Genomic DNA, 16,612 nt, shown 5'->3' on the forward strand with positions numbered 1-16,612 from the left:
TTCCTGACACACAGTTCACAATGTGGTTGAACGCTACATGCAGTCAAAAAATACTTTTATTAATACTGAAGTTCTTGAAACACAATCCACAGAAACATTTAAGCAGAGAATATACCTTTCGTGTTGAATTACAATTTGTATTGCCTCACTGCGCAAGCTATATTGTTAGTGGTGAAAAAAGCTGTATTGTTACAGAGGTACAAACTAACAACTTTTGAAGTACTTTGTTTTCACAATTATGCCCAGTAGATGGCAGTCTTTAATGAACGACTACTGTTTAGCAAAGAACAAACTTCCGCCCACAACATCCTCAGTTCTCTTCCACTAGTCCGAGCCAACATGGTGGGTACTGAAAAAAAATGTTCTCTTCGGAATCCACCGCAATCCTATTCCATATCAGTTATTCGCACGTTTAGCTTCAACCATGTCAATTGTAGGTGCAAATGCCCTTAATTTCTATGACTATAGATTCAGCGTATTTTGCGTTACACTGATTTTACGTTTAAGACACTATCGCTGTTAGCCTTGGTGGGTAGCTTGTTCACCGAAAACCACGTAGTTGTCACCATTCTGTGTATCAAACCTAACTAGCCACACAGTAGAAGGACTTTGACCGTCAGCCAAAACTTGTTGACCCATGTATCTTCTACCTGGCACCTGGTTTATATCTGCTGCAGTTTATCCATCGAAGTTAATCAGCATGTCAGGGCTATCAACCAGAATCACATTCCATTAGAAATTTGCAATTTAAAAAGTTATCAAGTGCACTAGGTTTAGAAATTGAAAGACCGACTTGGAAGAGGAGCGCTACTCTCATTACAATCTGTATAGATAAATAACTGACATCTTCTATGAAATTGAATGGTTTTACCATTGTTAGTAGATGCACATAACCCGCTTTACTTTTTTTCGTATTTATAAGTAAAATCACAGAACCATCATACATGACTATGACCTTACTGGTACTATTTACTAGCTGTGTCATGAGTTCATACTTTGTGAAATCAAGTCCAACATAAATGACAAGTCTTGTTAAGGTAGTGCTGACTTTCTCTGTCATTTGTTTTCAGGGTCGAGTCAGGACCAAGACGGTGAAAAAGGCCGCTAGGGTCATCATTGAAAAGTACTACACCAGACTTGGCAATGACTTCCACGTCAATAAGAGAGTGTGTGAAGAAATTGCCATCATCCCCAGCAAAGCACTGCGCAACAAGATTGCTGGGTGAGTTCAAAGTAATCACATGGTCACAAGTCTGGAGGTCGAAAAGGTGGAAAAAATATTTGAGATTTTTTTTCAAAAATAGTTTTGCATCATTCATGAGTACTTGATGAAGTGTCTACTAAACTCTACTGTACTCTATTGTGTTCTGCTTTACTTTACTCTGTTTTAGGCTTTTCTGTTCTCCTCTACTCCCCCTGTGAACTTTTTTTTTCACACAGTGAAAGGGGAGGGGAGAGGAGAGGGAAGTGGAGTGGAAAAAAAGGGGGGGACCACTTTCCTCTGGCCTCCAGGGAAATATGTTCCCCCTGTGTTCTCAGTGTAGAAGACTGGTGTATAGATGAAACTTGTACATTATGATCCCCGTAAAATAATGAATGAAAGATGAGTATCCTAAAATTATAACACCAACTTGCCTGTTTATCGTACAGTAAAATAGTTTATTTGTGCCTGCAACAAAACATAAGGTTGTGTGTTAAAAACAAAAATTTAATAAACTCAAATATAAACTACCGTTCGAACAAGAAAATGCTCACGAAGAACTAGGCATTTTTAGTTCAAATTGGGATACCTTAGTACTGTAAATTACAGTAGTGCTACTACTGTAGGCTACATTAGATGGATTAGCACTAGCTGTTACAGACTTTGAAAACAGGGACTGACTAACAATTGTGCAATACAACTTACTATACTAGACGGGACGCTGTTCATTTGGAGCCCTGACAGCAACAGCTGTGGACCACTGTAAAGGCAGAGCCCTGTACACTTAAGTGACTTCTAAACAATTCACATCCAATTTCAAAGTGTAATGTTGACACATTACCATGGAATTTAGATAGTTGGACAATTATCACACACAGGTGGTACACAAACTGTCATCTCTGTGACTTTCGTTGATATAACCTTCAACAACAAAAAAACTAATCTGTTTCATTTCTATATTGTCTTTTGTCTCACTGTTCAGGTATGTAACTCATCTGATGAAGCGCATCCAGAGGGGCCCAGTCCGAGGCATCTCCATCAAGCTGCAGGAGGAGGAGAGGGAGAGGAGGGATAACTATGTCCCTGAGGTCAGTGAGCTCTCTAAAGGCCTAAAATACACCAACCCGAAAACCTGCCGACTGCTCAAGACCACAAGTTGACCATTGAGCCCATGTGGTCTTATGTTTTTAGCCAAGTTGGAAACAGTGCTCTGATTAGGTCAAAATGATAATGATTATGATTAAATATGTCTCCACGGCCATCAGTTGGACCCCATCTGTTTTTTAGGTAGGTGTGTTTTGGGCTTAAAGACCACTCTTAGCTCAGTCTATTCAAAGGGTGGTTATAAGAAATACAAATGGGGTAGTTTGGTATTGAATGTGCCTTTCAATTGATTGTAGGTATGAACCAAGTCCCTGAGGAAATGTGGCACTCACATGTAGTTATATACAAATGTGTCTTGTTTTTGGTCTTGTCTAGGTCTCTGCTCTCGACCATGAGCTCATTGAAGTGGACCCAGACACCAAGGAAATGCTGAAGATGCTGGTGAGTTCTGAAGCAAAGCTTTTTGGTTAACAAAGAATCTCATGTAAGAGTTTCCATAAATTCCAAACATAATACATTCTTTGTTGAAAATGTTTTCCTGGATGCCAGGATAAGTGTAATTTTTATTCAGCAATAATGACAAATAATCATGGCTGCTTTAAAGATAGCAAGCCTTGTGACACGGGTATGACTGTCATCTCCTCAGATGATCGTCAGGATGTCATTCTCTGGTTGTGGGTGGAGGATAAACATGTTCCTTGTTTCCTTTTCTAGGACTTTGGTGGACTGTCTAACCTTCAAGTCACCCAGCCAACCATCGGAATGAACTTCAAAACGCCCAGAGGAGTCTAGACACACAACATTTCCCTCTCAATAAAATGAATAAACTATGTGGGTGTCTGTGTGCTCTCTAACTAGTAAAGGTGCCATGCTGATTACCTAAAACAACTATAGTTAATGTAACCTAGAACAGTACTAACTTTTCTAGTCTTATGACAGTCTCAGGGAAGCTGCGGTTATTTTAACACGTCTATTTTTAATCAGTAATTATGTTCAGGGTTGGCTAAACCTTTTCCCAAGAGCCATTTCCTTGTGGAGAAAAGCCCTATCCACAGATTAGGGTAGCAAAAAAGATTCTGCTTTTCAACATAAGGTGTCCTGTACTATCATTTGGAGGAAAGAAAATAATGCATTCAACTAATGCTTAATTTAACATGAAAAAAATATCAAAACTACAATATGAATATAAATCACATTGAAGGACAGCGCACATACTTTCTTGTTTCATGAAGTCCTTTATTGAAAAAGCAACGTGCCAACGTTTCAGATGAATTCATCATTAGACAATATTAAATTGAAAACCCTACATTTTCAAACATCACAAGGCATGTTATAGAATAATGTCATCGTACAGTCATCAGGCCATCATCTGTCATCAGCTGTTTGCTCTACTCATTGTGGCGCCATCTTGTGGTTAATCCAAAAATGGGAGTCAGATGGCTGAGCGGTGAGGGAATCGGGCTAGTAATCCGAAGGTTGCCAGTTCGATTCCCGGTCACGCAACTAACGTTGTGTCCTTGGGCAAGGCACTTCACCCTACTTGCCTCGGGGGAAAGTCCCTGTACTTACTGTAAGTCGCTCTGGATAAGAGCGTCTGCTAAATGACTAAATGTAAAAAAATCAAGTCTGCCAAAAGAACAAACAGGAAAACTGCATAACTTCAAACGAATTGTATCAAGGCTAAATAATGTTATATTTAGCTTTATTACAAAGTTTCTCTACGGAAAACAAACATACGATTGTATAGAAAACAGCTCTTTCCTTACATTTGAACACACCACATCAGCTAAAAGCTTTTAGACACCCTCAGTCTTTAATTCAGAAAACAGCGTTTTATATGAGAGTATCAAGATAACAATAGTATAACAAAACGGCAGGTTGTGCGTTGTATAGTTCGCCGGCATTTATTTAAGTCTGACGACCAGCACGTGGATGCTCAAATAGCCTACTTCCAATTTTGAAAATCATTTTCCTGCTTTTTCCCCGACTCATGGGAAAAAACATCGGAGATTAGCTCTAAAAGCCGCAATCCTACCATTACTGTAGTAATCCTAATTTGCATTTGCAAATTTGCCCTATATCAGATGATCAACTGTCATTATTGATTGACAAGCGATTGTCACGCCTTATTGGGAAGAACTTGACCAATGCCTATCGGATCTGGGGTGGCCAATGAGATTTCAGGGATGGTCACTGTCGCCTCTGAAATCTCATTGGCCAACCCTGTGCCCACCCCAGCTTCCAAAATCGCCACTTATGTGCTGTAGGCCTAATTGAGCTCTATCCTATTCACCTGGTGTTGTTGGCGCACATGTTGTCAATTTGAGTTAATTAACAACCGAATTCATAAATATTATTTTCAGACGGAGGTTTTCTTATGTGTGAAATATTTCTAATTGACAAACTATGGCGTTTTCTCTGGTGAGTTGGCCAACAAAACAATATTGTCAATTGTTAGAAATTATAAGACAATTTGGATAGCTTATGTATCAAGGCTCCCAGTCGAATTGTTTAGCTAGCTAGTGGTCTACAATTTCTGAAGATGACCTGCTTAGGCATTATTTGATTTGACGACTTATTTGACTGACAACGTAGAGCTTCCATCTCTAACATTAACTTTAGGCGTACTACCTAGGCCTACTGGTTAGTGTTTTGAAAACGGTTTGAGTAGCCTATGATGTAGGCCTACTTATTTAATTGGCCTCAACAACAGTTTCAATCCTTACCTCATGGCTACTTGACATGTGAACATCTTCTGTAAAGCATGACAATTTGTTTTTGTCTCCAGAGAGACGAGAGAGCCCATGACCGTTGGGGCACTGAGGCTCAGGCCTTGTCCGCATGCAGTAACGCCGACATATTTCGTAGAATGAACACAATGTTGGGCAACGCGCTTGACTTGACCGGCGTATGTACCACACCAAATACTAAGGGAAAACGGGACCTACTGACAGGTAAAATGTGCATTACTGCTCACTAAAACTTCCATTGCAATGCAACATATGGTTATGGACTTAATTCAGGCTTTTTGGCCAAATCATTATTATTCAAGTGCCGTCAGCTGATTCATGCGGCACTGCTCATTCTGCAGCATTGCAGCACTTAAGGTTTTCTTAGACTGAAGTATTTGCCAAGGATAACCAAAGCAAGCTGTACATTTCATCCTGCTCTCCCATTTGATTAGCTTGGTATCCTGAAGTTGGAATGTTGTCTTCGGAGAGACTATAAATTTGATAATTCTGTGACCTTTAGCATGATTAGATTTGCAGGTAGGCTACATTGGCCCAGTGTGACCTTTTAGTTCCAGTGTAGTTATCAAATGTAAGATGGTAAACTTGCTGAAATAATGCATCTGACAGTTGTCTAAATTTAGATTTGCACTTCATTTGAAGTCAATGTAATTCTAATTTCTACTATCCCATCTACTACAGCAAAGGACATTAACAATACCCTAGAAATCCTGGTCCCACAGTAAAAATGTGTTTGAAAACAATGCAGTCTGGTATTGTAATGAAGTTTCATTGATGGCCTATGCACTGCCTTCCTCTGCCTTACCCGGAGTTGCTGAATCAGGGCTGTAGCTAGCAGTTGGAGGCTGGCCAGCGCTGAAGAGCGATGGGAGGAGCTGGCTCTGCAAATTGCCTAGCATCGTCTGACATATGATCAGTCAGCTGCTGCTGTAGTTGCGTGTGTTTTAAATCAAAAGAACAAACCTTTCCTGATCTCCACTGAAGCTAACCATTTTCCAGTCGCCTTTTTCATTTGCCTCCTGAGACTGTATTCTTCCTCTTCCCTCGGTGCCTTGCCTGCCCACCCTCCCTTGTTTACCAGCTCACTCACGAAACGAGACTAGAGCCACAGTGACTGTCTGCCAGCGACATGAGGAAGGAGGGGCGTGTGGCTCTTTCAGCCAGTATCTCAGACAGGAATTTTTTCATTACACAGTTGTTAGTTAGAAAAACCGAAAGGGGGGGGTTGGCGGTCGGTGGGAGCTGGGGGAGGCTGCTAGCTGATGTCATTAGCAGGGGTGTGCAAGTGCATCAGCAGCCAGGTCACATGCTGCTAGGTGGGTCAGTGATGTGGACGGAGATGCATGGCAGTCGCACCGAGCACAGTCGCAGCAGGTTAGCCCCTCTGCCTACAGGGATAAGACTAAAGGAAGGGTGGTCGCTACTCTGGGACTTTTTGATCTATGATTTTATTTTTAAAGAAGCTATTTTGTCCACAACACCCTTTTCTCATCCCTAAGGGGTGAATGGAGACTACCAAACAACTATTTTTCTCTAATCTTTCTCTGTCTGGTCTCTCCCCTCCGTGTCTCTGGCTGTCTCCATCCACATTCAGACCGGCAGGAATCGGAGCTGGCTTCAGTGGGCAGCAGGATGCTCTTTCCTGGCAGTGGTGGCATCAGTGGCTCCCAGGAGGCTTCCTCAAGGGGCCTGCCCGACGTCAATGATCTGGGCCTCGGCCTCCAGTCCCTCAGCTTGTCAGGCTGGGAGCGTCCTTGGAGCAGCCACGATGCTGACACACACCCCACTGCCTCGACCCAGGCCCAACTCGGCTCTCCCTCCAGTAAGTGCTGTCCGTAAACCAATTTTTAAAGTCCTTATTTGACAATGAAACAAGGTCAGGAAGTTTGACGTGGTTTATTTAATAGTGTGAACTTGACTCTTGATCTATGACCTGTAATAGATTTTTGTTGTACAGAGTTTCAATGTGTGAATGTGTCTGAGGCCTCTGGTATGGACATTGTTGGAATATGTGAGCTATGTGACTGGCGGTTCTCCTCATCCCCCTAGATTTAGAACTATGCGTATGAGGGCAAGCTTTCGCTGCTTTCCAGAGGATGATGTGGCACTTTTCCTGTGCTACATCTTTTGCTGGTGAACCAAGTGGTGTTTTTGTATTAAATCTTTTAATGTTTGAATTTCATTTCCTGTAGTTGTCAGACCTGTTGCAGCTCTCCAGTGTATGATACATATTGATGTCACATGTAATTTCTAACCAAAATGCACCACTCCTAGCCCACTTGCTGACCCATTTCTGTTGTGCTGCTGCCGACACCACAGCACATCCCCACACCATCCAGACACTTCATTAGGAGTGTAGCTCGAAACTGGGCCTTCAAACTGGGGCAGTCCTGTGTGCTATGGCTGCATGCAGCTAGGTTCCCTCAGAACCTGAGTCAGTGTACTGGGACCATTTCATAGTTGATATTTGGTGGGTCTGCTGACCACGTCTGTCAGACAAGGCAATAGAGCTGACAATGTCTTCAGGGTGCATGCTCTTGTTGCACAGGCCTTGTATGCTGCTGGTGGCTACTATTTGGGTGCATTTATTTGTCATGTTTCCCTCCAAGCACTTGGAGTATAAAGAGTTTAATGATTTGAGTACTGAGATGTTAACTGCAATGCCTAAAGCTTAAATGTGCTTTGTTAGCTGCAGTAGTTTTTACTGTGCTTAGTGTAACCTTTTTAAATGAATTTGGGCATGCCAAATCTCTTAGTACCAGAGGGGTATCTTGGATGAGGCAAGAAATGCATGCATGTACAATTTTCTGGAGGGGAGGGGTGGGGCAAGGGGGAAGATGTCACTCTTGAAAGGCAATTTCGTCGTCATTTTTCCACTGGTTTGTGGTTGCTGTCTATTTAATGCTGTGTCATTGTTACAGTGCTGGGCATGCTGGGGAGTCCCCTAGGCAACATCCTGGGCAGGCCACTGGGCTACCCACCTGGCGAGCCTATGGGCACCGCGGCCGACTTCCTAGACAAGTTCCCTGGGATGGCACGCATGGGAGGCCGCCTGGACTCTCGCTCCTTCCTGGACTCACGCTCTAGCAGCCCCGTGGACTCTGAGACCAGCGGCTTCAGCTCTGGCTCTGATCACCTCTCTGACCTACTGGTTAGTGGAGTTCATGTTTTGTCTTTCATGGCAATGAGCACGTTGGTCTTTTTATTCACTTCTCTTGTACTCAATGGATCCATGAACAAGGAATCCTGGATAGATTTATTGGTTAACGGTTGATTAAGTCTTCTGTGGCTGTTAATGCTTGAATTTCAATATGCATCGACTAAATCTCATTTATCGCCAACTCCTTGCACCAGTCCTCCCTGAGGATATCCCCTCCCCTCCCCTTCCTCATGTCCAACATGCAGAAGGACCCCCTGCGCCTTAACCTAAGCTCCCGTCTGGACCACCACCTCGACAATAGCGCTGGCTCCCCTCTCACCCCCCCATCCAGTGCCAGTCCTTCTTCAGGCACCCTGGCCCGCCGTTGGCCCGCCTCCTCACTGTGGCCCGGTCTGGACCTGCTGGACACACCCGATGACCCCTTCAGCATTGAGAGGGAAGCCCGCCTCCACAGACAAGCTGCAGGTAAAGGGCAAAGATTTAGAGGAAGGGTTCATGTATGATCACTAGTGAGGATTACCAATATCGTATCCTACCATGTGTTCTTAGGTCATCAGCACATGGCATAAGGTTTATAATTTTTAATAAGTATGATCAGAAATGCATCCCTTGTCAACGTAAATTACTGTCTTTTCAAAGGGTCTGCAGTCACCATTTCCTGTTTAATCTCCATAAGCCATTTTAACCAGTTGACCCCCCCCCCCCCCTCCCCCCAGCGGTTAACGAGGCCACCTTCACCTGGAGTGGACAGCTTCCTCCACGGACTAACAAGAACCCTCTTTACTCCTGCAAAGTCTTCTTGGGAGGAGTGCCCTGGGACATCACTGAAGGTACCAAATGCAGTCCATTTTAAACCTTGAAACGGATTCAAATCTCAGATTAAGATTACATTTTGATTTCAAGTGATTAATGGCTGTCGTCGTCCCCACCCTTCCAGCTGGCCTGATCAGCACATTCAGTGGTTATGGCCCTCTCAGTGTCGAGTGGCCGGGTAAGGATGGCAAGCACCCTCGCTGCCCTCCCAAAGGTAATATGCCTAAAGGTAATAAACTGGCTGGTAGGATAACTACTTTATTCCTCAAGGGATCTAAGGTTGCACAGGGGTGAGCACAGCATGCTGGTGAGTGTATTTTGGCTACTTAAGATCTGCAATTTTCAGATCAGATTTTCCTTCCAATTAGCTTGGAGTATGCACCAAATTATTTTCAGACTTGAGGATGTAGCATTGTTGACTCAATATTCCACTCATGGTTGTCTTACCTGTGACAAGTCAACTGAGTCAAGAAATGACTGGTAGATGGTCTGAGAGGTGTTCATATAAAATAACTCCTGTTCTACTGCATGACTCTTGCAGGCTATGTGTACCTGGTGTTTGAGAATGAGAAGTCTGTGCGTGGACTGCTCCAGGCCTGCTCTCAAGACCTGCTCCACCCAGAGGACAACGGAGAGTACTACTTTAAGATGTCTAGCCGCAGGATGCGCTGCAAGGATGCAAGTTTGCTTTAACTGTTCAAGTGACTTAACTGCCTTTACAATGGCTTGAAAGCTCAGAAGATTAAGCAGTGAATCTGGATGTATCATTTTGAATTTTTAAACAAGTTAATTTCCCCCCAGCCTCGGTTCAAATTCCTGGGTTTGACTTGTCCAGTCATGGGGATATAAATATTGTAGTTCAATGATTATTTAAAAGCCAGTGTGACTCCCTTCATCTAACTGGTTTCTTTTTTCACTACCACAGGTGCAGGTGATCCCCTGGGTGATCTCAGACAGCAACTTTGTGCGCTGCCCCTCCCAGCGCCTGGATCCCAGCAAGACTGTGTTTGTGGGGGCATTGCACGGCATGCTAAATGCTGAGGCCCTGGCCAGCATCATGAACGACCTTTTTGGAGGGGTCATGTATGCCGGCATTGACACGGACAAGCATAAGTACCCCATAGGTGACAGATTCTTGAAGGCTGGTGGAAACAAAATGCAGTTGGCTGGCTCAATTATTTAAATTGACAGTCAATGCATCATACTTGTTGATTTGGGATGTTTCTATTTGGTCTAGGTTCTTGGTTCAGTTTGCGTGTATGTCTGACTACACTCTCCTTGACCTTTCTCACCTCATTATTTTTGATACAGGGTCTGGCCGTGTCACCTTCAACAACCAGCGCAGCTACCTAAAGGCTGTGTGCGCTGCCTTTGTTGAAATCAAAACCCCCAAGTTCACAAAGAAGGTAAGGGGGGAAGCCTAAATAATCCAACAAAATGTCCTGTAAATGTGATAACCTCCATCAGGCTCAAGGCTGACCGGGGCATTGATCGGAATGCACGTTTGCTTGTGTTCGTGCGGAGTAATGGTGCTGCTTCCCCAGGTTCAGATTGACCCATATCTGGAGGACTCCATGTGCCAGGTGTGCAGCCGCCAGCCAGGACCATTCTTTTGCAGAGACCAGGCAAGTTTAGACTTCTTTTTTCTGTTCCAACCATCAACTTGTTCCCAATAGTTTTTCAATAAGTGCCCATTCCCCAGGCCTGCTTTAAGTACTACTGCCGCTCCTGCTGGCACTGGCAGCACTCCATGGACATCCTGAGCAACCACCGCCCCTTGATGCGCAACCAGAAGAACCGGGACTCCAGCTAGAGTCCAGGAGTCCTTCTACAGCTAGGGGCCAGGAGTGAAAGCCCCACACCACACGGGGTGAGGCTGCCCACTGAGCAGAGCACGAGTCGCAGGGTCCTTCCCCCAACTCCCAGCACTGGAGAGAGGGGAGGGCACCATGGCACTCCACCAGGAGCTGGGGATAAACACAGTCAAAGTTCACTTGCACTTGCTACATTTTTGCTGTTTACTTGTTCACAATGGCACTATGCACAGTGACCTTGTTGGGATGGACAAGGGTGGCCCTCCCCCACACTTATGCAGTTGTCCCAGACTTGGTAAATTGATGGTTTCAGGCCAGGGTTCAAATGTAGATGAAAATGCCTTTTTGTTTTTCCTTTTGGATTTGTTTTACATGTGTTGCATATTGATAGAGCAATCATGCAAGTCTCATTGCCGTTCATTGGCAGATGCCATACAGTGCCTTTAAATTGTTTTCCCCTTTTCCCTTCCCTCACCCCCAGTTGGCTAACTGTTTTTTCCTGTGCAAGCCAACTGGTGTTTTTTACTTTAGAAGAGAGTTGGGCTTACTTTAACTAGTCGCATTGCAGACATTTTTACGCAGTTTTTTACTAATTTGTACACAAACGGTTTTAAGTCATGACATGGAAATTTTGAACTGAATTCCACCTGGCGACTTTTTAATTAATTTTTCATCCATTAATTTTTTCCTTCAACCCCATGCGTTTGCTTTGGGGCTGTTGGTAACTTTTCAGTTTTTCATCCCCACCCTTCCCAACGTTCAATAATGAACGGGCACATATACAAATGGTGTTGAAGCATTACTTTGCTTGGATTGTCAGTCCAGTTCTTAGACAATTGTACAACATTGCAGGATACCGCTCCTGCTTGGTTACCATCAAGTTCAAATCAATTTAATGGGTACCATTACCGAGACTGGCGCTGATGTTGACATTTTGATTGTACATAGTTTATTGTTGCACTTTTTAATTTGCACTTTATGAGGGGGTGGCAGTGGTTTTTAAATCACTTGATTTGTACATAAGTAGATGGACAGGTATTGTCTTGGGCAGGTAAGCCAGGAACTTAACAGCTGCTTGTTTCCTGTTGTATGTAGAACTTCCACTTTGCTGATCAAACAATGTACCCAGAGCTTGAATAGACCTACCACAGATTTCCCCCTTTCTTACCCCATTGCCTACCTTGTTCCAGTTAGACAATTACATTGCGCTGTGTGCCAAAGACTTATTTTTTCCTCCAAGTTTCACATGCTGAGCCTTGTCTTTTAGCCCAGCTGCATTTTAGAGTTTTGAAAGTCTACCTCATTGTGGTCTGCCAAGTTTGCTGCTACTTAACGGATGTGGAATATGTTCAGATTGGGCACAATAAAGGTGTTAAAGCATTACTTCTACTGTTTTTTAATGGAATGCACTCTGAATCATTACGTGATAGTATACTAGAATCAACTTTATTGCCAAGTATGCCTACACATGTTAAGTACATATTTGAAGTTTCATCTTTTTACTTTACACCTTGTGGGGTTTGAAATTACTGCTGTGCTCTGCCTGCATCCTTTTGAGCTGACTTTAGACCTGCTCAAGTACCATGGTAGCTACTCATAGACTTGCGTCAAACATGACCCTTACTGCTTTGAAATGCAATGTAAAAGGACATAATGGGTTACGTTTCAAATCGTAACTTCATCCTTTTTTAGAAGGTATTACAGCTGTGCTTGCATAGTATGAATTTTTGCAAGCAGTTTGCATGACATGCAATATGTTTGGGACAAACTGGCTAAGCCTTAATGTGCAAATATCTATTGATCTACTGCTGTCTTTAGAAGATTGCTTGTCGCAATGGGTGTGGACTGTATTTTCATAGATGTGCAATGTTCCAGAGGACCACAATGAGGAAGTATACATTCCTTCCTTGTCACAAACACTTTTCAAACTGTCAGTTACTCATTGGTCTTAGTAATACTAGTGGTTATAGTCCAATAGTTAAACTTATAGCAATCTAAATGAAATTCAAATTGAATACTTATTTTTCATTTGGGTTTATAACAATTCATTTATTACAAGGTTGAAGTTAAGCATGTCACACATTTACATCTGCCATTCAAATAGCAGTCCATTTGTAAACATATGCCTAGATAATTTGCATGGGTCATAAGTGTGAATTTTCTCAGCATGTAGATGACTGAAGTGTTGTAGTATAGCAGGCAGTGGACTCCTGTGGATACTGTATCTATTTGAGTTAGAAGGCCTGCAAAGTTTCTTGTGCCATATTTCATAACATGTTACCTAATGGTTGGTCTAACCAAGTATTTTTAATTACTAATGATAAAATCTGTGGAAGCATAATTTACATGCGTATGATAGTTTAGCCATGATTATCGTATTCATGTTGAAAAGAATATTCGCCCAAGGTAAAAAATACTAAAACTAAAGACAAATGTAAATTTCTCTGCCTGATGAGATGTTACACACAGTGATAATCATCGATTTGCTCCACTTTGTTAGGAAAAGTACTCATGGAAAAGAACAGTCCTTCCTGGGAGTTGCACATGAGCTTCAGAGGCATAGTCTCTGAGCTTTGAAGGTGTTTACTCTCTGGACATAGTCTGTCTTGCTCAGCACTGTGACTTAAAGTCCACTGACATGAGTTGTGCTGTTGTAAGCTTTGTAACGCTTGGTAATCATCGCCACTTGGTAAAAGGCTGCATGTAAGGGTAGGTGTGTTGTGTTCCTTAGTTTTGCAAGTCAGACTGATGTCTTCTACTGGTGAGGAACTCACAAAACCATTAGTACAAGGGTGGTAAGAGGAGTCTTCTTCAAAAGGAGACAATGTGGGATCTTGATTTGTACCAAGAAATATTTGAGGAAAGGTGACCTTAATTTCATTCGAATTATAACTACCGTCACAAGGAAGTGCATGCCCCATAGTTAACAAGGTTGGGCTTTCCATCACTGACTCTAGATTGTTGATTGGTTTTGAGTTGGGAACATTCAAGTAGCGTTGTGACATAGAAGGGTCAACAGAAATGACGGAAAGATTGGGAAAGACTTTGAAGAGTTCCGCTTGAATTTTTGCGATTTGTTTTTGCCCATTGCATGGTGTCAAATCATTCATTGGCGGTGGACATGTGAGAGCATAACTCTGGGAAGAAAAGTCATGGACTGCTTCACTTTCATACTCGTGCCTCTGACCACTCCCATCTTGAATAGCCCTGCATTGTAAAGAAACATGTACGTAAGCTTAACTGATCACAGACACTTTTGTTTTGCTATGAGAATGGATAACTTACAATTGTTTTCCTTCTGTCCCATTCATCTTAAGAGAATCAACTGAGATGGGACACAAAGGGGTCTTTGAAGGATATAATATCTATAAAGAAAAATCAAACATTAAGTGGATAAGTAAGACCATCTAATGTCATATATTGTATTGGAATACGGCTACCCAGACACATTGAATTAGTATAACTAATCAAGCTTACCCAAGGCTCTTTAGAATCAATTTTCAAAAGGGCTGGACAAGGATATTTAGGAACCGTATCCCAGCACTTACTTTTGAGTCTGCAAGGAAAAAGAAATATATCAGCATACAGAGCTAACAATCTGTTGAGGATGCGAGCACTGAAAGATAAATAGTTAAGAGCTTCACACTGCATACATAATTATGATTAAGGATGTCACTTACCTGATAAAACACCAAAATAGGAAACATGTTAGACTGATGGCGACAATGGACAGAGCAACGATGACAATCTTGAATACATGAGATGAACCCACAGCTGGGAAAGTAATGGAAAGTCCAGTTAGTTGAACACAATAGTTTATCTACTACCTAAATGACAATGTAAAAATGACTAAATGTAAATGGTAGTATCGCCTTAAACTTACGGGTAGTAAAGTGCCACTCTTCACTGCTTTCACTGAAACGTTCGCTGAAATCAGTGTATGTCCTGATTATTAGAACATACTTTGTATTTGGCTCCAAGTCCGTCCCAAGTATCTCAAAGAAAGTAGATGATGTATTTTGGGACACCTAAAAAAGGACATTACATTTTTATTAGATTAGACTACACACCATCATGAATGTAATAGAACATAATCATTCAACCTTACCCCATCTATATCTCCAGTTTTTTTGTATGTCAGTTCAGTCGTCAGTTTATCGGCTAATGTTTTTTTATGGTTTGTTGTCCATGTTACCCAGAAATTTCCATTTGGTGATTGTTTCACCTCTGTAATTTTGGGACGTTTTGGTTTAACTGCAGGAATAAAACATATTCATTTATAATGTAGCCAATAATATTCACATATGAAGGGAAAATAGTATGCACATGGAACATAATTGTCACCGAAAAGACTCACTGCTGTTACTGACGCGGATTCTGAAACTCTGATTCCTTAGAGTTGCTGTAAATTCTTCAGAGATTATTAGAGATCGCACAGAAATAGAGCAACTGCATATGACATCGCTTGATCTCATTTTTTCTTTGAAAATGCAACTATAGGAGCTGTGAATTGTACACAAAAAGAACATCAGTAAAATTACAGACTATCAAGATACGCTATTACTGTACAACATGATGACTGTATAACAAAACAGGCCTACTCGTTCGGATCAGATGTTTTCAATTCCAGGTTATATTCACTACAGTTGGACTTTAAAGAAGAAAAATGGCAATCCATGGTTTCATCATAGTCATTGTAACATTGAAGGTCCATCCCACTGACAAGTGTTGCTACAAATAATACATGATGTTATTGTATGTTCACTTTCATATGCTTATTTAATTTTTTCGCAATTCAACTTACCACAAGTCATTGATACAAGGATTTGCAAATACATTCTTACTAAATTTCAAACGCAGCAAAGTTGAAACTGAAAGAGACAAATTGTTCATTAAGGAACTCTTTGCTAACATTGTTAGAATGTTAATGACACATATGTAGCATATAGTCCTACATTGTCCAAAAAAAGTATGTAATGCGCTCACCTTCAATGTCAGTTTGAAGAGGAAGTAATTGTTTTAATCCCTAACACTTTTTTAAATCAGAGTAAGTAGTTTAATAAAGTCTGATTAAATCTTTGAATGCTGGATTCGAGTCCGCTGATAGAACCTATTCAGTTACACGACTATCAAATATTTGACGAAGATATTAAGTTGGGAGGCTATAACGTCAATCGCCGTAACTTTCTGTTACTGGAATTCGCGTTCCTGGCAGCACGATGAGGACACACCTTTCGTGGGAAATGCATCCCATTTCCTTAGGAAAACATCCAGTGTTGTTCTGGATTGTTATATGTTTAGCTATGTTTAGCTAATTTAGGTAGACTGCTTTGTGTTTTTAAGATGAATTTGTGAACAATTTAGGAATGTTAACACTATCTTCCTGTAATGTAGAGTAGCTTAGCACTGTATGTTTTAAAATGGTGTAGCCTACTGTTAGCCTAAAACCTAGCTAAGGCGGGGCTAAATGATTAGCCTTGAGACACACGCATTTCAACCAGTTCACGCTGACGTTTGTATTTTTATCAGCTGACAAATATAGCCAATCAACTAAGCAACATATTTACTGGCGGCATCACAGGCACTGCACGGATTCTGTAACTTGATTATTCGGGCCTGCTCCTCGATAACAAACCTAGCATATATTCCTAATATATTCCTACCACTTACCATATAACGAGCCGCAAATGTGCCTAGCCTACTACAGGAACAATGTTCTTACGAATTTAGCCTTCTCTGTCGGTTGTTGGTGTCTTATTTACGATAATGC

The 16,612-nt window shown here is 41.9% G+C and overlaps 3 protein-coding genes across 6 annotated transcripts; 2 read left to right on the top strand and 1 right to left on the bottom strand.

The window, feature by feature from the left end:
- Positions 1-249: 249 nt before the first annotated feature.
- Positions 250-3,135, top strand: LOC136955219 (small ribosomal subunit protein eS17-like). 2 transcript variants are annotated; one of them, XM_067248874.1, is made up of 5 exons: positions 250-342; positions 1,071-1,222; positions 2,184-2,289; positions 2,681-2,746; positions 3,020-3,135. In XM_067248874.1, the coding sequence occupies exons 1-5, from the start codon at positions 250-252 to the stop codon at positions 3,095-3,097; spliced, it is 495 nt and encodes a 164-aa protein (XP_067104975.1). In that variant the 3' UTR covers positions 3,098-3,135. The 2 variants fall into 2 exon arrangements, with proteins under 2 accessions (XP_067104975.1, XP_067104976.1); XM_067248875.1 differs by lacking the exon at positions 250-342 and adding an exon at positions 410-433.
- Positions 3,136-5,110: 1,975 nt separating this feature from the next.
- cpeb1b (cytoplasmic polyadenylation element binding protein 1b) lies at positions 5,111-12,225 on the top strand. Of its 3 annotated transcripts, none has more exons than XM_067249006.1 (11): positions 5,111-5,259; positions 6,650-6,877; positions 7,977-8,206; positions 8,410-8,680; positions 8,932-9,045; positions 9,153-9,257; positions 9,570-9,706; positions 9,954-10,152; positions 10,340-10,434; positions 10,573-10,653; positions 10,731-12,225. In XM_067249006.1, the coding sequence occupies exons 1-11, from the start codon at positions 5,175-5,177 to the stop codon at positions 10,839-10,841; spliced, it is 1,656 nt and encodes a 551-aa protein (XP_067105107.1). In that variant the 5' UTR covers positions 5,111-5,174; the 3' UTR covers positions 10,842-12,225. The 3 variants fall into 3 exon arrangements, with proteins under 3 accessions (XP_067105107.1, XP_067105108.1, XP_067105109.1); XM_067249007.1 differs by having other exon boundaries at positions 9,153-9,242; XM_067249008.1 differs by lacking the exon at positions 5,111-5,259 and adding an exon at positions 6,338-6,429 and having other exon boundaries at positions 9,153-9,242.
- Positions 12,226-12,269: 44 nt separating this feature from the next.
- LOC136955323 (uncharacterized) lies at positions 12,270-16,133 on the bottom strand. The gene is made up of 10 exons (XM_067249009.1): positions 15,829-16,133; positions 15,647-15,713; positions 15,444-15,573; positions 15,200-15,345; positions 14,951-15,096; positions 14,726-14,870; positions 14,523-14,616; positions 14,320-14,398; positions 14,128-14,207; positions 12,270-14,049 (listed from the first exon to the last, which is right to left on the bottom strand). The coding sequence occupies exons 2-10, from the start codon at positions 15,678-15,680 to the stop codon at positions 13,302-13,304; spliced, it is 1,602 nt and encodes a 533-aa protein (XP_067105110.1). The 5' UTR covers positions 15,681-15,713; positions 15,829-16,133; the 3' UTR covers positions 12,270-13,301.
- Between the last annotated feature and the right edge of the window lie 479 nt (positions 16,134-16,612).

The sequence above is a fragment of the Osmerus mordax genome, chromosome 13, assembly GCF_038355195.1.
Source record: "Osmerus mordax isolate fOsmMor3 chromosome 13, fOsmMor3.pri, whole genome shotgun sequence".
NCBI lineage: Eukaryota > Metazoa > Chordata > Actinopteri > Osmeriformes > Osmeridae > Osmerus > Osmerus mordax.